The 25,044-nt window shown below is 55.6% G+C and overlaps 1 protein-coding gene across 17 annotated transcripts in view; it reads right to left on the minus strand.

Annotated features, from left to right (window-relative positions):
- Nucleotides 1-484: 484 nt before the first annotated feature.
- Nucleotides 485-25,044, minus strand: part of DLG3 (discs large MAGUK scaffold protein 3) — a 77,981-nt gene continuing 53,421 nt past the window's right edge. For 9 of the 17 annotated variants that reach the window (XM_086850868.1, XM_086850862.1, XM_086850863.1 and 6 more), the window contains 15 exons: nucleotides 24,626-24,770; nucleotides 24,323-24,482; nucleotides 20,694-20,850; nucleotides 20,213-20,315; nucleotides 14,653-14,767; nucleotides 10,970-11,146; nucleotides 10,242-10,317; nucleotides 9,561-9,660; nucleotides 6,753-6,794; nucleotides 5,992-6,042; nucleotides 5,109-5,210; nucleotides 4,762-4,934; nucleotides 4,086-4,195; nucleotides 3,412-3,503; nucleotides 485-1,685 (listed from right to left, as the gene is read on the minus strand). In XM_086850868.1, the coding sequence (XP_086706994.1) occupies nucleotides 1,579-1,685; nucleotides 3,412-3,503; nucleotides 4,086-4,195; nucleotides 4,762-4,934; nucleotides 5,109-5,210; nucleotides 5,992-6,042; nucleotides 6,753-6,794; nucleotides 9,561-9,660; nucleotides 10,242-10,317; nucleotides 10,970-11,146; nucleotides 14,653-14,767; nucleotides 20,213-20,315; nucleotides 20,694-20,850; nucleotides 24,323-24,482; nucleotides 24,626-24,770 (1,710 nt within the window). In that variant the 3' untranslated portion in view covers nucleotides 485-1,578. Of the gene's footprint in view, nucleotides 1,686-3,411; nucleotides 3,504-4,085; nucleotides 4,196-4,761; nucleotides 4,935-5,108; nucleotides 5,211-5,991; nucleotides 6,043-6,752; nucleotides 6,795-7,826; nucleotides 7,873-9,560; nucleotides 9,661-10,241; nucleotides 10,318-10,969; nucleotides 11,147-14,652; nucleotides 14,768-15,290; nucleotides 15,360-19,850; nucleotides 19,906-20,212; nucleotides 20,316-20,693; nucleotides 20,851-24,322; nucleotides 24,483-24,625; nucleotides 24,771-25,044 lie in introns of those variants that run through there. The other 8 variants (XM_023926916.2, XM_086850870.1, XM_086850869.1 and 5 more) reach the window with 5 other exon arrangements.

Consider the following 25,044-nt stretch of genomic DNA (forward strand, 5'->3'; position numbering starts at 1 on the left):
CCTGTGCACCACATCAGGGGTGCCTGGGGGGAGGCAGCAGAACCCAGCTTCAGTCACAGAATTCACACAGAGGTGACAGAGCCAGGCAAGGCGGCCACGCAGTCACCTTTGCGGAAGGATGGCCCTTCCCCTGGGAGAGCCACCCCGGCACCTGGACACAGCAGGGCTGGGAACTTGGCATGGAGCAGGGAGGAGAGGAAGTTTTTCAATTCTGTTACTGATCTGGAAAATGTGAGTGTCCATCCAAGGCACAGCTGGGGGCTTTTCCTGCCAGTGGCTAATGCAGAAGGGAATGCCAGTGTGCTGCCACAAGCCAGAATGGGTCATTCCACCTGCACCCACAGGTACAGGGCCAGTCCAACATCCCAGGTTTTTCACAGCAACACAGGACAGTGAGTACATTTGTTCCATGTGGCCAGTAAAATATTTCTTAACTAAACACCACAGATCTAGATTCTATTTACAATAGAGCCAGCTTAAAAAATAAGTTAAAAAACTGGATTTTATACCCATTCAGTTCATCATTAACAAGAGAAAATTGAATAATAATAATAATTATAATAATAATAATAATAATAATAATTAAAAAAGCCAACACAACAACACAATATGGTTTTGGTTTAAAATCAGCTTAAAAAAATAGAACCAAAAGGAAACCTCTCATGCAAACACATAAGATGGTGTGTAAAACAATGTGCAATTTAATATGTAGTATCATCCATTCTCTTGCTCCGCAGCCTCCTGCTCAGTCTCTGTCTCCCAGCCTCTCTCAGGCCAGCTGCTGCTCCTTGCTCTGGTCCCTCCTGCACAGGCAGTACCAGTCTCTGCCCTGTCTCAGACCCAGGGTGGCTGCAGGGAACTGGCCTGGACAGGAGGTTTCCAAAGCACCTGGTACCGTTTTGAGCTCTTCCTGCCCAAGTGGACTTCCTACGGTGAGTGGTTGGGGCAGAGGAACTGAAAGAACCTTGCAATAATACAATACCTTTTCAGAGAGGTCCCTCAGAATTCCTAGTCCACATACATATATATATATATATATATATAATATATATATAATATCTCTCCTCTATATTATATATAAATTACATATACAGATAAATAAAATGCTTTCTGCTGCTCATCTGTCGCACTGTTCAGAGCTGCTAGACGGTCACACTTGGAAAAATGCCCCTGGAGCTCTGATACCAGCTCATGTGTTTGGAGTCCATTTTTCACTTGTTTTCTTACATTAGTCCTTAGCCGCCTCCTCCCATCTTGATTCTTTGTTTAGTTAATAATAATAATAATAATAATAATAATATAATAATAAGAATAATAATAAAAAAACGACCTTGAATGGGTTCTCATCTGTCTCTAATGGAGCAGTGGGAAGGTCCATGCAGGAATGGTGGGAACAGTCACGTGATGAATGATATGAGTTCATCCCAACAAAAGAAAACAGGACTAGAAAACTCAATTTTGCGACGATCTAAAAAAGGGAGCAGGAATAGTTTTCATATCCCTCCCCCTCTGGGGCAGAGGGCTTGGATGAGTGGGACTTCGGAGATCTGCTCACAGCGAAGCAGGTGGGAGACAGCTTCAGAGTTTCTCTGGGGATGGGACCCAGATGTAGTGCCCGGACTGGTCCTCAATGATCTGTTTGATTTTGCTGTAGATTTCTTCAAGAGAGTCTCCTTGTACAATGGCTAGAAGAGGAGAGAACAAGCAAGACCTTGAGCACCAGGCAGCACTGCCATGAGTTATGGGAGAGCCTTCCCGCTGCCCCAAAGGGCTGGAGGGCGTAGCCAGCAGGGGCAGGACCAGGTGGTGTCACAGCAGCTACCCAGTGACACAGAGGGTTAAAGCAGCACCTCGGTGGGGATTAGCCAGCGCTGATCCCAGCTGGCAGAGCTCCTGACTGTGTGCAGGGCTGGCTGGGCTCTCCACACCAGGCTGCTAATCAGCTTTGCAAACTGTGTCAGGCACTGTGCTGAGGCTGCGGCCCGGCCTGGCACCGCCACGGCTGCGCTGACCAGAGTGAGGGAAGGCAGGGCTGGGGCAGCACCAGGCACCTGCCCCGAGGTGCCAGCTTTGTCCCTTCCCTCTGGTTCTCCTGGCCAGCTGCTGAGGGCTCCTCATGTTTGCTGCTTCCTCTGCTGGGGGGTGGGAACACAGAGCTCTCAGGCTGGGACAGGCCAGCGTGGCTCCCTCCCAGCAGCAACCCCTGCCCAGTGCTGCTGCTCAGCACAGACACAGCACGAGGCACTGAGCTGTTTACATCATAGGAAGATGCACGTGAAGGGCCAAAGCTTTCTGGTAATCCAGCCTGCCTCTGTAACCCAGCCAAGACTATCCTCCAGCATCTCCACTCCCCCTAAGTTGCTGGCACAGGACCTGTAACAGTGACCATCTATCTCTCTGCCCATTACCCGGTTCTTTCAACACATTTCAGCCAACAGCATTCCTTTTTTTACAGGTCAACATCAACTTGCCCTCCAAGTGCACAGTGGTATGTTGAGGGCCTGCAAAACTGTGACATGAAGAAGAAAAAACTGTGACGTAACTGGAAGAATAGCTAGCAGCTCTGGAGCCCAGGACAGGAGGTCTGGGGAAAGCTCACTGTGTTTGTACCCAAATATTTGTCCAGCTGAAATCAGTTTTTGTAAAACATCCTGCTTGGGGTTTTTCCCAGTAGCTGTTAGGTGGGTAATACACAGTTTGGCAACATTATCGTTCCTCAGCTTAAGAAGAAGCAGCTATTGTACTGCAGAAAAGATGGAAGACCAGTTTCTCTGCCTCCTCACCTGCCTGTGGTTGTCCAGAATTATTCATGTTACAAACATTAGTTCCTTAATGCACAAGGATGCCTGTGTCATGAGCAGCTCATCTCAGCAGGCACAAAGTGTCAGCAACCCCTGGCTCTTGAGCAAAGACTACTTAGGAAGCAAGCCAAACTTCCAGTCCTTTTTGGTAGATATTTTGTAATAACTCGGGGCTGTCTCCACCATTTAGGTCATTATTTTTTTATCTTTCCCCTTCTTTTCAAAACTTCTCTTTTTAAAAATGCTCCACTTTTCTCCCATGCAGGGAGTTTACTTCCTGTAGACTTGTAGCACCCTGAAACCCTGTACTTAACCTGCTCGGGGATTTTTAGATTTTTTTATTACTGTTGAAGTTGGTGATAAGCTTTCACAAACTCAGAAAATCCTGCCTGACAACTTGTCTCCTCCTCTATGACTGGTTTACTCCTATCCACTGATCTTGGAGCAGTCCCCTTGCAGAGCCCTCCTGGCAAAGTGCCATTTCTTTTTTGCTTTGATGAAGCTGGATGTTTTCCCATGACCCTGTAGTAGGACAGTGCTGCTAGAGAGGTCACAGCTGTTGGATGAAAAAATGAAGTAAATCAGATACAAGCCTGCTCAGGACACTCACCTGTAAAATATTCTCCGAACTCTTGCTCAAGTTTCATGGCTTTGTCAAAGACCTTGTTGGCCTGTTCATACGTCTGTCTCCGGTTCATCTCCCTGCCACACACAAAAAATAGAAACTTTTCAGCTCTTTTTCTTAGCAATGAACAGAAGCAAAAATAGCTGACAGAGCCAGGGTGCCTGGGAATCCTCTGCTGACAGGAATGGAAGCTGTGCAGGACCCAGCTCCCAAAGGCACAAAGAAGTTCCCCACAGACTCCAGGCTGCCTTGGCACTTCATCTCAACTCCCACCAGCTCTTCCCACTGTCACCTACCCCACCCCCCTTCACCATAGCAAGGAAGGGAATTCATATGCAGACAATCCCTTAAATTTATGAGACCACTGCAGAAGTCTCCCTGCTTGTCTAGGTTTTCTCATCTTCATAAAACATAGAAATAAGCAATTTGACCCCTTCTGACTCAAGAAGGGGTTTTCCCAGGCCTCTTGGTGCCAGCAGAATTTCTTCTGATCTCAGGGACAATCTCAAGCTGCTGAATCTGTTCACAGGTAATACTCTCTGCTGCTGCTCAGAAGAATTGCAAGCTCAGCTCTCACATCATTTCCAGCCTGCACTACCCAGGGCCAGGAGCAGCAGGACAAGCAGCTGGAGAGGCACAGAACACGGTGCTGCACTTACATGAGGGCTTCAATGGATTTTGGTTTGATGAAAATGGCAATGGGATAAAGTTGTGCTTGTCGCAACCTCTTGATAGCATTGCCAGACACATCCAGGATGCAGTGCTTCCCCTGGAAAGGAGACAATCAGGATCAGGCCTACCCACACAGACTACTCTGTGTGGGAAACAGCTTGCTCATACAGATGTGCTTGGAAAGGGAGGAGCCACAGAAATGAAACCCTACTCCTGAGACACAAGCCAGCTCCCAATGGCCTCACATTCCTGCTTGCTCAGGGCAGGACAGCAACAATGCAAAGGGGCTGAACCTTTGTCTGGACATGTGAAGCTATTTACAAGCCCTGGGTAACTCCAGGACTCCTCCAGAGGAACGCTGCTGCTTTGAGGGCACCCAGGTATCTCTGTCCTGTGAGCTCCTGAGCACAAGGCTGGCCAAACAGTGCCAGGCTTTTGGATGAAGTTTGGAGGACAGAGGTACCATGCTGGGGTAGAGTAACACAACTGAGTAAAGCAACTACATGGCTTGGAAGGACTCTGGAGGGAGGAGAGGATCTTGCCATGCTTGCTTAATGTGGTTACAGCCCTTCATTAACAACAGGGTAAAGGAGAGGAACTGCTGACTGCGCGAGGGTTCGGGCTGGATGCATCCCAGACCCAGGAATGCCACCCGACACTCACCCTCTCTGCCACCGCTCGCACTGACTGGATGCTGGTCCCATAGAGATTGTCATTGAACTGCCCAGCCTCTATGAACTTGTTGTCCTGGATGTCTTTCTCCATCTGCTCCCGGGACACGACAAAGTGATAGTCCTGTCCGTCCACCTCGTTCTCGCGCCGAGGCCTGGTGGTGTCTGGAGGAGAGTGGGCATCAAGAGAGAGTCCAGAGTGACGCACGACAAACCGGGAGGGACGAAACACACCCGTGCTCCCAGCCCCCTCCCCACTGCGGGCAAGACCCTGCAAAGAGCAGAGCCCCCACTCTCCCCTCCCTCCAGCAAGGGCACTGAGCGTTGGCTGGGACTTACGGGGCACGCAGGAACCAAACTTGTGTGGGAATTCAGAGATGAGGTCATCGTTAATTCGGTCCTTTGTTGGCCCCAGGATGATCACTGGCCTCGCGTAGTGAACTGTGAACGAGAGCCACAACCTGAGGCTCCACCTGTGCTGGGGCAGCTGACCCTACTGCCACTTTTGGCATTGACCTGCCCTCTCCCTCCTGGCAGTGGGTGCTCTTGCTCACATGGGCACCCAAAGGTGCCTCCTCCATGCGCGTTTATCTCCTCCTGGTCACGGTCAACATGTCCTTCCCATCTGACCCAAACCATCTGTGTGGCCCCGGGAAAGGTTCTGCAGGTCTCCAGGGTCGCATATCAGCAAAGCTGCTCCCTTGCTTGGGGCAGGAGCCAAGCAACCAGGACAGCTGGGCAAGGATGCCATGGAGCTGGGGGAGTGACGGGAGCCTAAAAGTCAGATCCAGCTTCTGGCAAGGACAGACCACCGAGGCTGGGACTATTCAGCCTGCGAAAGGGTCTGCAGGGTTTAAGCATCAAGCAGGGTTAAAGGCTGCAGGCTGTGGGAGGGTTGTTCTCCAGCAGGGACCTGGTCTGAGGCAGGAAGGGATAATCTTATCCTCAGCTGAGGACTAAAGCCCAGCTCAGTTTTAGCTCTGGATCTCTCCCTTGGTCTTGCAGACCATGACACAAATCTTTTCTGTTGATTAAAAGTGGGCAGTCGAGGCCAGGGAAAGCTGTGCACACCTGGCTCCCCTGCTGCACACAACACATGAGACTGCACTTGCATCCACCCAGTGCTGTGCTGGTATGGCAGGAGGGGAGGACGCTCTGGCTGTGCTGGGGACACAGGTGGCCACACTGCAGTGGGCACAGGGCAGTTCAGCCCAGGACTTACTTTCTTGCCGTGTCACTGGCTCGTACGACAGGATGGTGTCCTCTTGTCCTTCTGCAACAGAGCCAGGGGAAGGTGGGTGAGCACTTGCAGCAGCTCTCCAGCCCCTCTGAAGCTGTGAGGAGCTGGCTCCTGCACCTTCAGCCTCCCACAGCTCTAGGGACACTCCAGGCTGTCCCCATCACTCCACCCACGGATGTGAAGCATGACGGGCATGCAGTTACGAGCCCTTGAGCCACTTCAATTATTCATGTCCCAGCTCTGGGTCAAGCCTCCTCTCTCCCTCCCCCACTGCCGCAGGCTCACAGCCCATTGGGACATAGTGTCCTCCCTGCAGGTATGTAGAGGACTTTCTGGGGACAAAGGGAGCATCTATTGCAGCTGGATCTCATGGCCTTGTACAGGCTTAGGCTCCAGGAGCCATCTATGCTACAGGCCTGGCCTCTGGCCATTGCTTCCTGTAGCAGGCACTGAGGATGGGGGATCATCATGGATTGGGAATCCACCACCCTGCCTTGGAGCAGAGTCCTGTAGCCAGGAGAGAGCAGTGAAGCAGGCAGGTTCACTCCTACTCCCCAGCCCCTGCTCTCCCTGGCTCCGAGGAGGGAGCTGGCCGCAGCATCTCAGTGTCACCAGCAGGAAGGACCAGCCTCCGAACAGAACCACCACTGGGACAAGACAAGATGGAAGTGCCCAAACATGCACATTCATACAGGGACACACACACGTACATGGGGCGGGAGAGCAGGTGGACACACACTTACTGGAACTGCTCTCGCTGTCACTGGTGTTTGATGTCACGCCCTCTGCAAAGCAACCAGAGAGATCCCCTTGAGAAGGAGCATGGGCGGGAGGCACGGGGGCACCCTGGCTGTCACCCAGCACTACTGACCGAGGGCAGGACAGCACCAGCCTCCCGAAAAACCTGCAGCCCAGCACCCACTGGGACGAGTCTGTGCCACATGGGCAAGGGCGGCATCTTTCACCCTTTGCTGGGAACTCAGGGACATGCAGGGGGATGCTTCCAGGAGAAGACAGGGAGGCCAGGAGGGCCTGCCTGGCAGATGTGAAGGCACTGAGCTTCCCAGGCCGAGAGAAGGTGAAGTGCACAGGGAGGAGAAGGTTGGCAGGGGAGCAGGTGCAGCATGCACACAGCGGGCAGGGGAGAGCACGGCTGTGCTGGCACAGGGATGGGGAGCCTACCTCTGGGGACAGGGCTGGGACGCACAGAGACAAGACACTGACAGAATGGGACAGAGTTTGGGGCTTTGCTTGCTCAGGCTGATCCTAGTGCTGCGACCACCCCTCAGAGGCTTGCTGGCCGCTGCCTGCCCCAGTCAGGCTCTGCACTGGTTGGGGGGTGCGGATCTTGGCAGGGAACTCATGCCCCAGCTGAGAAGACCACGGGGCTGCTGTCATTATTCTGCAGTTCTGCATAAGTGGTAACCCAGAGAAAGGTGGGACCACCTCAAAATGTTGTCACCCACCCCATTCAGAGCAGGCCCATCAAGGCCACTTCCCACCCACACGGGCAGTGGCTCCAGGTGCTAAAGCAACAACCAACCCAGATAGGAGCAGGAAGAAGAGGATGAGGAGGTGCAGCAGGCACTTAGGGCATGGCCAACACCCCCACACAAGCTCCCCCATCCCATGTGCAGCAGCAGCACCTTGAGCCCCGCAGGCTCCAGCAGCACAGGGGGGTCCCCCACAGTGGAGCAGCGCCCGGGGCTCCTCCTGCCCCGCACCCAGGGAAGCACAGCTGCCCCGGCCAGAACCCAGCCATCCCCCGGCACCGCCAGCCACAGAAACAGAACAATGCACATCGGAATTCAACTTACTCAGGTTCTTTGCTCCATAATAATCGTCACTTAACCCAGGGAAGTCCTGATTTCACAGACAGCAAGAAGAGGGAGAGGGGGAGAGAAGACAGTGCAGGAAAGGGGAGTCAGAGGGATGGGGGAGACAGAGCCAGACCAGCATTAGTGACAGGAGTGCAGAACGGCCCAGAGCTGCAACTGCAAGTGAGGTAAAATATTTTCAGAGCTGACACCATCAGCCTACTGCCAACATCTTGCCTTGTGTGGCTGGACCCCCTCTTCCCCCCAAGCTCATCCTCTCTGCAAAGAGCCCCCTGGACACCCTGGGTCTGGGGAGGGCAGGGCAGCTACAGCAGCATTGGCTGGCACCAAGCAGTTGCAGCCCTGAGCTGCTGGCACAGGGGCTGAAGTGTTTCTCCTTGTGGAGTGTGCTGGCAGAGCATAGCGGCTCTGTGCCTCCCCGGCACACAATGGCCACTCTGGAGCCAGGCACAGCACACAGTTCTATAACATGTGGCATTTTTCCCCACCTGTGTGTGTCAGCTGCCCCACACCACAATGCTTGCACAGGTTGTGGAAATGTGAGGCAGAGACCCCCCCACTACTGCAAGCTGGGATGGACATTGGCAGAGCACAGGGAGGGAGCTGGCTGTATGCTGTGACACAGGCAGGTAGAGAGAGTGGCCTGTCACATCCTCATGCTGTGTCATCTCACTACAGGGCAGCCAAAAGTAAGCCCCCAGCTTCAGCATGGATCTCACTGGAGCCCAGACATGTCCAGGCACTACTAGAGACAGGCAGACACACAGACAACCTTCAGCACAGGCCAGAGGCTCGTGCTGTCCGCTAAAATTACCAGAAGCTGGCAGCAGCCTGTCATGGGCAGCAGAGGGATGCAGGGAGCCCTTGGAGCAGCCCAGCAGCATCCTCCTGCCTCTGTATGACACCCAAGACAGCCCCAGAGGGAGGGGATGTGTTTGCTGTGCTGGCACTGAGGCAGACACAGCCCTGCCTTGTCCACCACCCCTTTCCAGAGGTGTGGGCACTGCCAGCCTGGATGCTTGCCTACGGAGTGGATGCAGTTCACTGCTTGGATGAGGGGCTGGGTTTGGTGAGCAGCTCCAGTGCTACCCACATCAGGATTCAGGGCAATGAGATAAATGCCCTGCCTTTACTGGGAGTCACAGGGTGGTGAGAGCTGTGAACCCACAACATCTGTAGCCAGCTACCAAAGATGTGCCTCAGTCGTAAGTGGGCAGCAGGGTCGTGGCTTCCCTGTGTCCACAGGGCTTAATCCGCTGGCAGGGCTCTCCAGTGGGAATGTGAAGCTGCAAGTCACTTCTAGGGAAGATGGAGCTGGGACCTCCCCAGGCTCTGAGCCCTCAGAGGGACAGGAGAAGCTCTGCAGGAGGCAGCCAGCCCCTCACTTGGAAGGAAGGAGGCAGTGGGAGGAAGCAGAGCCTGCAGCAAAGGCGGGACAGCAGGGCAAGGCAGAGCAGGGAGTTGGGTGGGTGTGAAGTTGGATGAAAAGATGAAGACATTGAACATGAAAGAAAGGAAGAGAGTGCCAGACTGCAGCTGTTGCTTTCATTTCAAGCTCCAGTTTTTCCCTAGCTGCTGGCACAACTCTGGAGCACAGACCTGAATACAGGCAGGTGCCAGGACCCCTGGCTATGGAAATGTGCTGAATCTCTTCCCTCAGGGCAGGGAACCTGAGGGGTACAGGTTTGCCCTCTCTGGCCAGCTGCTACTTACGTTCCTGTCCGCTGCTCTCCTGGGCCAGGTTCTCTTTGCTCTTGTAAAATGGAAACTTTCGAGAGAGGCGAAAACTCTTTTTACGTTTCGTTTTGATCGACTGAAGAACATGGAGATGGAAGGGAGGACAGAAAAAACAATGGTGTTTAACACACGTGGGGAAAATTAAAATGGAGAGACAATGAGGAGCTGTGTCGGGGCAGTCACCCTCAAATGAAATCATGGAGATTACATGAGAACTGTAATGCAGGAAAAAAATTAAGCATGGAGAAAAACATGTGGTTGGGATGCTGGGAAGCTGATGGGGCAGTCAGCAGCTCTGCAGGGGTAGCCAGGCTGTTCCTCCTTGCTTGTTGGCATGTTAGGCACTGCTCCTGAGGTATAAGGGCAGCTACCGTCACCAGTTGCCTGCAGGCAGCTCCAAGCCATGGGCTCTGCCACCCCATCACTCCAAACATGGGTCCTTCCCCAGTACTTTCACACCATCCTGGGCTCCTCTGCTCAATCACTGCATATTCACGGAGGGTTTGTGCCAAGCAGATGTGGACCTGGGGGAGGTCCAGTCACACAGCTCTTTGCCTTGGGATTGTTGAGCTGCCCCAAGAGAAGCATTTGCTGCTGGGACTCATCCTCCTAGTTACCAGTTCCAGGTGCCCCACTGAGCCCCAGATCAGCACTTACCCTGTTAGACTCAATCATGCCAGTCCTGGCGTGGAACTTCACTGTTTTCAACCGTGCTCTCTCCTTCTTTTCCACCCTGGTCAGGAGAGAAAGAGTCACTAGCACCATCCATGTGCTGTCCACGCTGCCCACATGGCTCCTCAGGCAGCTCCAGTGGTGGTGGCCCCATTGGCAAATGGAAGCTCCTTCCCAGGGAGGCTCAGATGTGGAACTGCCTGCCCAGGGCCTAGCCCAGGCCAGTGTCTGCAGGAGCAGGAGAGGAGCCAAGCCAGCCTTCCCAACAAGGAAACAGACTCAAGGTTGGCTTTGCTAACCTGAAGGCAGGAGCAGCCATCTCCTGTGCTCTCCGTGACTTCCCACCTCACAGACCTGGCTACAGAGCTGGGCAGCTTGACAGAGGACACAAGGAGCAGCCCTTGCTGCTGTGACTCTGCTCTCACATGGAGACCAAGACTGGCTAACACCAACTTCCCATCTCCACAGGGACCACAGAGGGGGCTGAGCACTCCCTTCCTCACCTGGAGTCTCACCCAGCTTTGGAGAATACCTGCCTAGGGAGACTTGCACATAGACCCAGCTTGCAACCAAGGTGCCCTTGGCAGGTAGGCTGGGGAAACAAGGAGATCCTAGCCTGAGCCTGAGCAGAGCCCTGAGGGCTGCAGCGCTTGCAGAGCTCAGGGAAATCCTGGGGTCACCAAGTGTGACAGCTCCTGCTGATGGACACTCACCTCTTCTTGCTGGGGATGACCCCAATCTGCTCGCTCTCGCCGTGGGGTGTGACGAGCCTGGCTTGCCACCACTCGTCATCAGAGGCATTGATGACGTGCAGGATATCCCCGTAGGAGAAGCTGAGCCCCTGGCTGGGCAAGCAACTGTCCCGGGTCCGGTCATAGTCAAACAGGGCTCTGTGGAGGAGCAGAGAGGAGCAATGCCTTCTCTGAGCATGGCCAGGCAGTGAGGGCAGCAGCACTGCCAACCTCCTGGGGCACTGTCACCTTCACACCTTAAAAAGTTTAAATCCAACCCCTGCCAAGGTGGGCAGTGCTGCCAGCCACCAGCACATCCCTTGGCTGGAAGGCTCAGCACAAGCCCTGAAGAGTGTAATGTAGCAACACCCATGCTGGACTGAGAGAACTCACTACTGAGCTCAGCTGCAGGATGCAGAGAAGCCATAGATGCACTGGACGTGTCTGTGATTAGTGAGCAGGCCAGGCCCACTGCAGCAGCCTGCAGGAGGGCTGCTCCCCACCATCCCTCTGTGGCTGCGGGGCCAAGGAATGGGATGGGGAACATCAGATCCCACTGCTGGTGGGTGGTTGCACAGGCAGAGACCACCAGACCACCAAGGCATTGAGCACAGCCTTTATTTACATACAGAGGCTGTGAATGATGAATGCATCTCAGGAGTATATATATCTGCTCCCACAACTGATCCTTTTTACACCCCTAAACACCTCCTGTGAGAACAGTCTATTTAGTTTAAAATTATTTTCAAAACCAAACTAACCAGCTATAGAAAAGATCTGGTTTTTTTACTAGAGGAGCACTAATACTTTTCCCACACATGTACAGGATACACAGCACTGCAGCCTGTACCCATCAGCTGCTCTCAGTGGCTTCACCTGCAACTCATTCTACTGATGTCAGATCACACAAACTGTGTCTGCTTTGATGCATCAGCTTGAAAAAAGACAAAGAAAGGGAAGAGTCACTAAAAGTACTGGCAGCACAACCTCTGTATTTGCTCCTGGGACACTGGCCCCACTGGCCCCCAGCCCAGCATGAGCCCAGGCACTGCAAACACTGGCTTGCTGCTGGTTTAATCCTGGCCCTAATAAAACTTCAAGCAGGAAGGTTCCACTGCAGGGACTCCAAAAGGGGTCTAAAAGCACACTGTAAGTGGAAGGGCTGAGGAATCATGTGGCATGTCCCTGTGGAGCAGCAGAGCTTGCATGGCACTTCTGCCAGGGTAGTGCTGGGCTATGAAACCTTTCAGGGCACCTGAGGCTGGGTCTTGAATGGGAAGAAAAAGGGCTGCCCCATGGGGAGAGCTCTTTGGGACAAGACCAAAACTCCCCTATGCATCCAGGCTTGCTCAGGGCTGGGGCAGCTCTTGTGCTCGTTCCCTCCACAGGGCAGTGTGGCTGGAGCTGGCAGCAGAGCACCAACGGGTGCTTTGGCCAGAGGTAATCAAGCCTTGCAGGCAGCTCCAGACCAAAAGATAAGGCTGCATGTCGGCTGACAGGCCGCTGTGAGGTCAGTGCTGCTGGCCAAGGCCCTGGGGAACTGGTCAGGCCGGTTCCCACAGCCAGGCAGGCTGTGAGAAGCCCTGCCCACTCCACGCACTCTGCCCTGCAGAGCAGCGCAGGGCCCATGCTCCTCCGGCAGCAGCCACCAGCATCCCAGGACAGGCCCAGCGAGATCTCTGCATGAGCAGGACACCTGTGAAGGCAGTACATGGGGCACTGACTACCCCAAGGCACGATGCTCCAGGAGACCAGCCCCTGGCTGTGCTGGCATGCAGGACACACCATGGCTTGGTTCTCCTCTGGGTGCACAGGGTCAGATGGCAGCTCAGCTCTGTCCCCAGGCCAGCTCACAGCACTCACAGCCAGGAGAGCAGATGGTCTGGCTGGAGGGCAGGGAAGCAGTACCAAGGACTCCCATGGCTTCCTCCTGGTGCCCAGGCACAATGCCTGCCTGACCTCCATCCCCACCCGGCACAGCCCCAGTGCTGGCAGACTTTGCCCTGCGGCAGTGCAGGGAGGTGACAGGCAGGACGTGAACCTGCCTTTGCTGCACGAAACTCCAGCTCCTCCAAGTTGGCTCCAGCACCCCCAAATCAGCTCCAGCAGGCACTTGGGTGCCCAGCTCCAGCCCTTCAACAGCACACAGGATGCAATGCAGCCGCACAGGGCTGACTCAAGCAGTTGGGTAGCGAGTCCTGTAATTGATGTCCTGTCCACAGCGCAGCAGCTCAGCTGGTTTCGGGTAAACTGTGCTTGAAACTACCCCGCCCAGAAGGGCTGGGGCAGCCTGGGCACCCAGCAGTTCTTTCAAGCATGTTTGCAGGGTGTGTGTTGAGCAGAGTGCTGTGAAAAAGCACTGGGAAAAAGCTCTCCCCTGGGATCACCCTCTCATCGAGGCACAGCCCAGCTCCACCTGGGTATGTGTGAGGGGGACACAGTGCGGAGGAGGCCTCCAAAGCCCCATGGGGGGATGCACCAAGAATTAAGAAATGCTAGGAGTAGCGTGGAGGCAACAAGGAGCTCTCTGGTTCAGAGGGATACTTTGATACATGAGCACCTTTCCAGGCAGAGAATGGGCTCAACTCAAGCTGGACCCAGCCTAGACCCTCCTCCACACATGAGGGTGTCCACAGGACAGCAGGGGAGTGAGGGCAGGACTAACAAGATGATGTTTATTCAACACTGCACCCAGCTTGTTGCACACCCCTAGGAAGCCCTGAGATGCTAAATTGTGCAAGATGCCTGCAGAGACTTGTGGGAAGGTGTGAACTGCAGGAGCCCAGAGCTGCAGCTCTTCCCTCCTCCCATGCGGGCTTGCAACATTTCCATCAGGCCTGAAGTCCCTCTGCATGGAGCAGCCATGCAGTGAGAGATGCAGGCTGAGGCTCATGCAGCCTCGGCCCTTGCCATCCTCCTCACAGGGAAGGAGAAGTATCCCTTGCTCCTGCCAGCCTCACGTGCAACAGGCTGTGGAGGGTGAGGATTTACAGGATTATTTTAATTTCCAAGTTAAAATTACCCATTAGCTCTCATCCCACTGGTGCTGTGGCAGGCAGGAGGTGAAAGGAGGCAGGCAGGGGTTGTCCTGTCCACACAGGGCTTGCAGCAGTTTGAGCTGCATGGCTGTTTAACCCATGCTTGCCTGTCCTGCACCTGGCTCCAGACCAAAAGTGCTTTGAGGGCTCAGAGCAATAATCCTCCTAAGAGCTCATCTCTCATCCAGCCAGATCCTGCCACAGGAACAGCAGGAGGAGACAAGGAGAAGCCTGTTAGCTGGTTCAAGGAGAGTGCCCGGAAAGCTGCCACAAGCCGCCTGCGGCAGAAGCAGGGCTGGATGCCCACCATTTCCCTGTGTTCCAGTGGTCCTCAGTGTGTTGGGCTGGCCAGCAGCCACCCAGGCTCTGTAAAGACCATTGCCTCCCAAACTGGAGAAGTCCATGGGAGAGGCATTCAAGCACCTAGCCTTGACAAGCCAGGGCAAAAGCCCTGCTCTCCCTGCTGCACCCTCCAGGCTGTGTGATGCATCCACAGCCCTGCCCGGGCCCCCGCCACACCATCCTCAGAGGCACCACACAGCCCAGGCTGAACCGCAACCCCCCCCGCACCCCATGCCGTGGGGATGTGCCCATCCCGGCCGCCTGCCGGGAGCAGCGGAGCCTTACCGGACATAGAGCGATCTCTTCTCGCTTGTCCGGAGCGAGCCGGAGCCAGAGCTCATGCTGCTGTTCATCATCTGCTCCCGCAGGTCGTGGATCTTGGACTCAAAGCGGCTGTACTCTGTGGGGACAGAGCTGGTCAGTGCAGGCACAGCTGCCCCCGGGCTGATCCCCACGCCCAGCCAGGCCTGTCCACGAGGCACCTCGCCCACGAGCCTGTCTGTCCCCACACACAAGGGAGGGCAAAGATAAAGGGGTTGCAGAACTCTGCAGGAGTCCAGCTAGGCCTCCAGAGTAGGCAGGGTTCCAGCTGCTCCCAACCCCACCACAACTTCCCAACAACAGCCCAGGCAAGGGCTGCTGTGACCTCCACTGCTGCTGAGCTGCAGCTCCACGAGGGAATGGCTGGGCAAGACTTGGCAAGCTGCTGACCTACAGAGCAATTCAGAACATGCAGAGAGAACGAGAGCCCCTCCAGGAGACCCCTGCCCACCAGCTGGAGCAGTGAGACATGACCACAGCCATTGGGGGAGCCCCCAGCTGCTGCTTTGCTGGCAGCAAAGACATCCTCAGCGGGAATGGGGAAAGGGAGGCAAAACACAAAGTCCCTGCCCTTGGAAGAGGAGCAGGGAGGAGGAATTCACCTTTTGCTTCTACATTCCAGCAGCAGAGATGTGCAGGAAGAGCTGGGGAACCCTCCAGAAGACACCAGCACCTTCCTGCCAGGCAGCTGGGCAGGAGCAGCCGCCACCCCAGCACCTGCTGCTGCGCCAGCCCGACCTTCAGCCGGGTGTAAAGGTCGGGCTGACACGCAGAGGGTGGAGGCACCAGGCCTCCCTAGCCAGGGCTGAATGAGGAAAGTGCAACTGTGGCTCCAGGAAAGCTGCTGGCACTGCCACAGCCCACAATGCCAGATCTCACCTCATACCCTTGATTTTGTCCCTTGGGCACATCCTGCAGTTACAGGTGAGAGAGGATAAGGCTCACCTGTGCTGTAAGACTTGCCTAGAAAGTCTTATCCACAACAAGTGGACAAGAGTCAGTGTTTTAGACGTGGCTTGGGTTTCAATTCTGGGACGGGGAGCACAGCAGCTGAGCTGTGGAGGCAAGTGCTCACTGCAGAGCAGAGCCACAGCTGTGCTGTGCTTGTGGAGCCACATCACATGGCAGGAGAAGCAACACTGCTCAGAAATGCTCTGTGGGCTTTGTTTGGGAGCCAGTCTCCCTCCCATGGACTGTCAGTGCAGATAAAAACAGGATTGGGGTATGGGACGATGCAGCTGCATCTCAGCATTTGCTGCCCTACAGCCTGGGTATCCCCCAGCTACACCCAGTTGCCAAAGATACATTTTTACTTAAACAACTGGAAAAAAAAGGCAATACACACAAAAACTGCCAAGTGACACAGAGAAACTCCATGCTAAGCCCCTTCTCCTGCCATGCAACACCCAGAGTTGCTGCAACACCACGCAGGGTCAGTTGCTTAACGTGGAGACCATGAGAACCCCTGACTGCCCCATGCCAAGGGCCACCCACTACCTCACCTGCCTTCCTGCTGGCAGAGGGAAACACAGGTGCACCAAGGCATGGACAATGCTAATTTTACAAGAAAACTGAATTCTGCCACCAAAGCAGCACCAGGGTTTTACAGAGCTCTCAGCAGGGGGAAGTGAGCTTCATCCCACTGCACATCTCTTGCCCCACACAACTCATTCTGCCCTGGAATACCCATAAGCTCTTGAAATCTAGAGAAGCATCTCTCAGAAGCAGGTACAGCTTCTTCTTAAACGTTCTTTGGTACTGAAGGGCTGTTTCATCCAAAAAGCACCACTAGAACCCTTGTTTCCAGCCAGGTCATTGCAAACCCTGCTGGGGGCACAGATTCCCTGCACACCCCACACAGAGGGGACCACTGCTCCTGCTACATAGACTCACATTCCTCCCACAACACTCTTCTCCACAAATGTGGAGGATACACTGCCTGGGATTGGACAGCAAACATAGCACAGGAGGAGATTTCTCCACCCCTAGCATCAGGTGCTGGAAGGGCAACTTGTGGGTGCCACTGCCCTGCCAGAAATGGCATATGCATCCCCCTGCTTTGCAGCCCAAGGGCAAAGTTCTCAAATGCCCCCATTTCAGCTGGGGCACTCCATGGAAAGGGACTTCCCTAGTTTTGCTGGAGTGGCCACACTGCTTGGAAGGGTAGGAGAAACCCACTGACATGACAAGAAGCACAAACCAGGCTGGCTGTGGCAAACTGAAGGACACAGGGGCTGCTGTGGCTTTAACCCCCAGAAAGCAAACAGTCCTGCCCTAGGAAGGGTGTTCCGAGGAGCCACCAACACACATTTGCTCCAGCTGTGGGAAGGCACAGAGTGGAGGAGCAGCCAGCCCCAAAGCAAACCCACTGCCTCTCTCCCAGAGCAGAGGAGGCAAGGTTACCCCAGGACTGAGCACAGGGTACTCCCAGGTGCCACAGGCACCCTTTTAACTGCACATTAGAACAGTCTGAGACAATTACCAGCAGATCATCCCCAGCAAGGAGTGCTCCTGCCTTTGCTCCCTAACTTAGGGCCACCTTGGCTCTGCACCTTGACCCTCATAAGATCTCCTGTGCAGCTGACACCCTCCCAGGAAGCTTGCCCAGGATGCAGCAAGGAGGTGAGCCAGGGCTGATCCCCACAGTGTTCAACACGTTCAGGACATGTTTATCAAGACTGAAAAGTATGTAACAGGTGAGCCGGCACCTCTTGCTGTGAGTGCCATCGCGGCGCTGCGCCGTGTGCCAGGATGTTTGCTCTTCTCACTCAGCAGCTCGATAAAAACACCACTGTACCCTCCCACTGCTTCTCCCTTTCCAGGGTGTGGGTGTTCCTAGAGCTGGGCCTGATTCTGTCCCCTGGGGCGAGCTCCATGCTGGGAATGGAATCCCTGAGTGTGCGCACGCTGTAGACCACTATCAACAAGCAGGGATCACCTGCCTGCCCCAGGGATGCCAGAACCAGCACATGTGTGTGACACACCAGCAAACACGCCCAGCAAAGCCAACAAAGCCATGGGTCTGCATCTGGGCACCAGGACACAGCACAAAGGAGAAGGCGTTGGCAGAGATGGGAGCTATGCTGGAAACTCAACTCCTGAGTACACATAAAGCCCTGTATCCAGACACTCCTGCCCGGGCCATCAGCAGGGCCCAGAAATGCCCTGTCACAGCTTTCAGCCCAGCCACTTGCAAAAACTACTGACAGCTTCAGCACAGCATTTTAGCACCCTGACCCCAGACACCTTCCCTCTGCACAGACATTTCCCTCCACAGGCATAGGAAAGCAGAAGAAAGCACAGCCATAGGGAAAGCTCAGAAGCTTTTATGACTCTTTGCACAGCCCTGGAACTTCCCTTTGAACAGACTGGCTCAGAGAAAGGCCATAATGTGACTTTTTGTATTTTCAGGTGGGGAATGTCAAAGCTTTGTTGCATGAGGTGTGAGGAGGTGGAATTGCCAAATCCAAGTGCTGGTGACAGCAGCAGGCAAAGGTCAGGGGAAGAAGTGCTCAGAGGGAATGGATCTCAAAAAAATTCCAAGGAACCCCCCTCCTCCCCCTGAGGCAGCAGTGGTCAAAGGTGCTGGTGCTAAGAAGAAAGGCAGGACAGCAGCTCCTCTTTCTAACCTTTCTTGGTCTGGTCTTTGCTTTTTACCTCCTAGCATCTGGTAGGACAAAACAGGGAGGGCCCCTCATCCCCTGAGATCTGCACAAGCAGCCTCTCTGCCCCCATGGAGCCCCAGCAAGGCCAGACACAGAGCAAGCTGTGCTCATTCAGCACCCCAAGGCAAGCCCTGCCCATGCTCAGGTACGAGAGACAGGTGCCATCCACCGCCTCTGCTAGCCGGAAGAACTTCTCAAATCCCCTTTCCACCAGCATCTCCTCCTTCAGCCATCCTACAATCCAGCTCTCCTGCTCCTTCCACACGACAAACATAGAAAAGACAAACATTTGAGAGTACATGGCCCATTGAGTGGGTCCAGCCTCACCCACACTGGGGGCTCACACCAGAGAGATCTTTCCCCTTGACTCCCAGCCCTTCAAGCCTCTGTAGCACTGAGGGCAATTTCCAGGATACAACAGCCCGTACTCCACAGCCACAATGCTGCCTCCTGGGATGGTTGCAGCTCCTGTGCTGGGTGCTGCTGTCCACACGTGCCAGGAACCATCACAGACATGGTAAATCACCAGCTACAACACATTGACATTTCCGCCTTGGTCTAAGGGGGTTTCAAAACATCTTGTCCAGTTTGACATTTAAGAGCCACTCTTAGTTGGTGTCTTTGCCAAATCTCAAGTGGCAAAGGGAGCCAGAAATACAAGAACATTAAGCGCTTCCTGGAAAGAAAGAAAAAAAAAGCCAAAACAAACAAACCCCACACCCACAGCACAGCCCTGAGCAGCACCAATGACTCGGTGCCCCAATGGCCTCTGCCACAGGATGGAGGAATAGTGGAGACCGGGACCAGCAGGACATTGCCCAGCAACGCCACAGAGGGACAAGACGAAGGACATGCTTAGGGTGGGACATCGGCCTCCTTGGAGAGGACAAGAACAGCTGGTGGAGAAAGCCAGTGGGCCCAGGAGGGACACCTTTTCCAGTGGACTGGAATCCAAGCTGCATCCAAGCACGTGCACGGTGCAGCTCTGGGCACAGCCCCGGGATCAGCCGCGGCCCCTCGCTGGCTGGCGGGGCACCCTCCCAGCGCTCGCCCTCCCAGCCCACGGGCCACGCTCCAGCGCTACCGCCCAGGGAAGCTTTCTGCGGGCAGCTGCCCGCTCCTTTCCCGCTACCCCTGGCGGGACCACCAGCCCCCGCCGCTGCCGAGGAAATCGTAACCCAGCGATAAAGAAAGGCTCGGGGTGGTGCCGCAGGTGGGATGCTCAGAGGTGGGAACGAGCCCAAACTCCGCAGCGACGCCCCGGTTCCGGCCCCGCCCGCACCGTGGTCGCCCTGCAGGACCCCTGAGCTCTCCCAACCACGGGGTCTCTCCAGCAAGGCCCGTGGGACCCCACGGAGCCGGGCCTCGCGGCGACGCCCTCCGGCAAGCAGAGCTCTTCCCCCTCACCCGAAGATGACCCCGTCCCGTCGAGCCCCGCCGCGGCCCCGATGCCGGTGGGGTCGCGGCCGGGCTGCCCGTGCGGCGGTGGGCGCTCACCTGCAGGCGGGGCGGCCGCGGCCCCGCACCCGCCCGGCCCGCACACAAAGCCGCGCAGGCACGGCCGGCGGGACGCCGCGGCCCCGCCCCCTCCCTGCGTCGGCCAATCGGCGCCCGCCCCGCCCCCGGGCCACGCCCCCGGCGGCGCCTCGCCCGCAGCCCCTCGCCCCGGCCTCTTACCCCGCGCGCCAGCCACCGCCCCGCCCCTCATCTGCATATCCACACCCACTTCATCTGAATATCAACACTCCGTATCTGCATAACCACTCCTCCCATGGCTGTGCCCCGCCCTCCTCGGTCGCGGTCCTGGTTCCGGTCCCGCTCCCTGTCCCGGTCCCGCTCCCGGTCGCTCGTGGCGGTACCTTCGGGCCGGTACTGCGCGATGATGGTCACCGTCTGCCCCGCCCGCTTCAGCGCCGCCGCCGCCTGCTCGTGGGTGGCGTTGCGAAGGTTCACGCCGTTCACCTGCCAGGACAGAACGGCTCCGCTGAACCAGACCCATGCGGGGACCGATTGAGGGGGTCTGCCCCGCGCCTCGGCCCCGCTGCTCCGCCTCTGTACCGCTACCCACGGTACTCACGGTACCCACACTCTCAGAGCCTCGTCACTGCCGCTACAACCCCAGTACCACGCCTGGTACTGGCACTTCCAGTACCGGCACACCCAGTACCAGCCCCCGGCCAGCCCAGGCACCAGGGCCCCACCGCAGGCACCCCGCGGCCGTGTCAACACACCAGCACCCGGGATGAATCCCACAGATCTGTGCTTCGGGTGGCAGGGGACACGTGCCCACCCGGGGCTATGGGAGGCCATGAAGGGGCAGCGAATGCCCCACCAACTCACCGAAAGGATACGGTCTCCCCTCCGCAGCTCTCCACTGAGGTCAGCAGGGCCTCCAGCCAGGATGAAGGACACAAAGATCCCCTCGCCGTCTTCCCCTCCAACAATGTTGAAGCCCAGGCCGGTAGAGCCTTTGTGCAGGATGATTTTCCGGGGCTCCCTGATAGGGCATATAAGGGACAGGGAGACATCAGGGTGAGGAGCAGCAAAGCTGGTGACAGGCTTTTCTGTGCTCAGGGTTTGTGGCACATTGGTGAGGCTGGAGTCATCCGAGTGCAGCCTGGTGTGACTCAGCCCTCAGCACTGTGGAGACTGATAAACCAGAAGAGATGGCAGGCGATGTGACATGAGACACAGCATGGACAGAGACAGAGCATCCACCGTGAAATGATACACAGGAACACTGCGCTGCATGGTGGCATCTGATGCCATGAGCCAGGAGAGTGGGATCAAGCCCCTCCACAGCATGGCAAGTGTGCCTACAACCCCATGCACCCCTCCAATGCCACAGACCCTGCACAGCTCAATAGAAGTCCTAAATTTTTTGATGACTTAATTCTATCACAGCTCAAACAATAGGCAGGCATAAGCAGGAAGATGGCCTGGCATTGCAAAACTCCTGTGTCAATTGTCTGGGAGAAAGAAACAATGTGATGGGAACACCGGCAGCTCCTGGATCAAGCTCTGGATTGAAAAGGAATAAATGATGCCAGACAATTGGCACAGGCTGGTGGTGATTGTCAGCAAACCTGATACTGGAGACCATCAATGCATCTGCTGTGGCTGGATCCTGGGCACTTCCTCAGGTACCACAAGGACCAAAGGCCTGACATTGAGTTCAGCAGCCTGATCAACCACTCACCTGCCAGGTGTCAGAGGGAAATCTCTGGGCTGTGTTTGGAGAGATGCTGGAGCCCAGGCATGGCACTGAGTGAGGGCACCCTAAAATGCTGGCAGATTTGTGCTAAGAGGACCCTGGGGCACTGGGGTGGGGGGGCTGGAGCACACCAGAACCAGGAGATCAGGAAAACCATGGAAATGCTCAGTCAAAAGATGCTCAGCCCTAAGTCCTCAAGATGTTACCAGTGCTTGGCTTAGGGGTAATTGTGAGGGGCAGGGAGGGTTGCAGCCCTCAGTCCCTCTGCAGCAAAGCTGTGCCTAGGGCTAGAGTTCTCTCAGGGGAAGAAATAGGTCAGGTTTCTGGGTCTGCAAACTCTGCCTCCAACCAGGAGATGAACTTGCTCTGCCCCTTTGGTTTCGCTGCTGCCCAAGCAGCATGCAGGAAGCACAACCTCAACTCAGTGTAGGGGAAGCATCCTCAGCACCTGTGAGGACCAGACAATTTGGTGGAAGGTAAAAAGACCCTACAAAAATGAGGAGAAGTAATGAAGCCCCGGATAGGTAGATCACAGGTCTCAGTCATGACTCTTGGCTTCCATCCTCGTCACAGGAGGCATGACACAGATCCTCCAGGCAGATCCCATGCTGAATTTTGCAGAGTTAACACCGGGACCTCCGCACAGAACAGCTGAGGGGATCCTGTGGGGCTGTGCTGGGTCTTGGTTGCAGTGGTGGAGCTCACTGAAAAGCAGATTCTTTGGTTCCCAGCCCTAGGTGCTGCAGGACATGAGAGTCACTGGAACCCCATCCCCATCTAAGCAGCACTTGTGCCCATGGGAGGGGGAGAGGCTGGATACTGGACCTCTGCTTTCCCTAAGGAATGGCTGGCAGGAGCCTTATGGGAGACAGTTTCTTTTTCAGGGCAAGCTGCTGCCCTTCCCCACACCAGTAAGTTGCGTTTGGACCACACTGGTCCTAGTGCACAATCTTGATGCCAACAGACCCGCAGCAATGACACTGTTCTGAGGGGGTCAGCAATACATACAAGGCTTTCAGCACTGTCCTGGGCAGTATGAGGGAAGCGCTGAGCCCACTGCAGGCTGTGGATCTGTTGGGTAGCAAGGGGCTGTGTCTGGGCACAGGCACCCAGTGGTGCCCAGTGTCTGTAGTGGGGCCCTCCACAAGGCAGCACCATCCTCTAGTGGCCACCAGCACGTGCTGCACCAGGGCCACTGCTGAGCCATTGCTGATCCACTGCCACTGCCAAGCCACTACTGGGCCACTGGAAACCCTGACCATACTACTGCCAAGCCACTGCTGAGCCACTGCAGAGCCATCACTGTGCCGCTGCCAAGCCACCGCTGAGCCCTCACTGTGCCATTGCCACTGGCTGTGGCCAGCCTAAGCTGGGTTGCTCTTTCTGCTCTCTAGTCCACAAATGGGAATGTTGGCACTTGTGAGAAGGGACACCCTGGTAGGACCAGGGTGTCTGGTGTGTTTCCCAAATACTGGGACTCAGTCCCTTCTGTGGGGCACTGTAATGGCAGACAGCACTGCTCATACCTGTGGCATCACCCCCCAGTGCCCCAACAGCACAGAAGTTGCTACACCTGGTGAGGATGCAGTGCCAGAAACAGGCTCTAGAGCTGGCATCAATGGTCCCGAGTCCAGTGGGAGAGTTGGGGTGCGTGTGGAAGGTAGTACTGCACAAATAATGGCATGCAGAGACACCCGGCTGTGGCTGAGCACCAAGAAATGAGAAAACCCTGTGACAAAGATGAGTGCAGACACTCTCCAGGAGGATGTCAGGCCTGACAAGACTTGCAGATGGCAAGTCAGGGTCTCCCACTCCAGCATCCACCATTGACCTGCAGAATGGGAGAATCCTGGACAAAGCTACTGCATCTTCCACTGTAGACACTCTCAAAAGGAGCCTGCAATCTTGTTCCAAACAGCAGAGCCAGTCCTAAGCCTAGGTTGAGTGTTGGTCTTTAGAAATCAGCCTAAGCCCTACAGTCCTGGCCCTGGGGATAGCACATTCAGAGCACTGGCCCCAAGGCTGTGACAATAAGAGGGTAAGCTGTAAGAATCAGCTAGTAGAGCAGAATTTTACAGGTCTTGCTCTTCCACCCTCATCTTGAAGCTTTGGAGAAGTTTTATACTGCATTTAGGCTCAGAGCAATGTTTTCTTTGTGCTCCTCTTTATTTCCTGGCTTCAGGAAACAAACCTGCTCATGCAGCGTAAAGGATTCTACTGGGGCAAAGGGGGCTGTGTCAGGGCTGGACAGGAGGCTCTCAGGCCAGGGGCTGGCAGTCATTGAAATTGCACATGAGTGCAGGTGGTCTGGGCTGCCAGTCTCAGGGAGTGTGGGAGGGGCCCCACTTGTCTGCAAGGCTGTGCTCCCCCTAGCCCTTCACCCCTGCCACACCTCCATCCCAGGAGCCTGTGGCACTGCTGGATGGCACCGTAAGGGCAGGGAACACCTTGTATTCCAGGTATTGTAAAATCAGCAAGAGAACGAAGCTGAAATGCAGTTGTGTAAGGCTTGTGAAAGGGCAGGAGAGGGAATGGAGAGGGAGTGAATGCAGCAAGCCAGAAATTGACACAGCAGGGTTGGTCTCAGGGGGGTGAGCACAGAGCTCATTATGGGGACCTCAAGCATTGCACCATGCATCTACAAATGGCCTTTCGAGGCTCTGAACTGGCAGTGGGGATGATGTCAAGCCACCACAGAGGGAAAAATGAGGGAATGAGAAGGATCATGATAAGGATGCTCATGCCTGGCACTCACCTGGTGAAGTCATCATCTCCGATCATGTGCCGAGGGATGGGTGAGTACCGGGATGGAGTCACCTGGGGAGGGATGGGATAGGCAGGCTTGTTCTCAACGCTGCCCAGGTAGCCCAGACTGGAGTTATGGCTTATGTGGTTGTCAGCCAAGGCTGAGAAGGCTGCAGGGGAGGAGAAGGTCATCAGGAGCAGAAATCCATACACAATGAGGACATGGAGATGGGCCTAGCCCTGCTCCCCACCCCAACACGCCCGGGTGCCCCACAGCCCCGCGTGCCCAGCCAGTGGCCAGCAGCATACGTACTGCTGGCGTAGTCGGGGGGCGCGTACATGTCGTTGAGGTGGATGTTGCCGGGCTTGGCCACTTTCAGGTACACCATGTCAGAGGTGTTCTTCAGGGCGGCCACTGCCTCCTCGTGCCGCACGTCCTGCAGGTTTGTGTTATTCACCTGCCAGAGGGAAAGGGCTGGATGACATGGCTGAGCAGGAGGGCAGGGACCAGTGCAGCCCTGCAGGAGTGTTTTTCCATCAGGGAGGTGGCTTCAGTAGCTTTACAGTAGCTTCAGAGGCCCTGTCCCATTGCCTTGGGCTTGTCCTCCTGCCTGCAGCCATTACTGTGCCTGCCCTGCCACAGCAACATCCCAGCAGGAGCTCCAGGGAAGAGGAGTGAAGCTGCTGATAGGATGGTGCTGGGGTTCAGGATCAACACTGCATCACAGTGGA

This window comes from Cyanistes caeruleus, chromosome 14, assembly GCF_971803275.1.
Source record: "Cyanistes caeruleus chromosome 14, bCyaCae1.hap1.1, whole genome shotgun sequence".
Classification (NCBI taxonomy): domain Eukaryota; kingdom Metazoa; phylum Chordata; class Aves; order Passeriformes; family Paridae; genus Cyanistes; species Cyanistes caeruleus.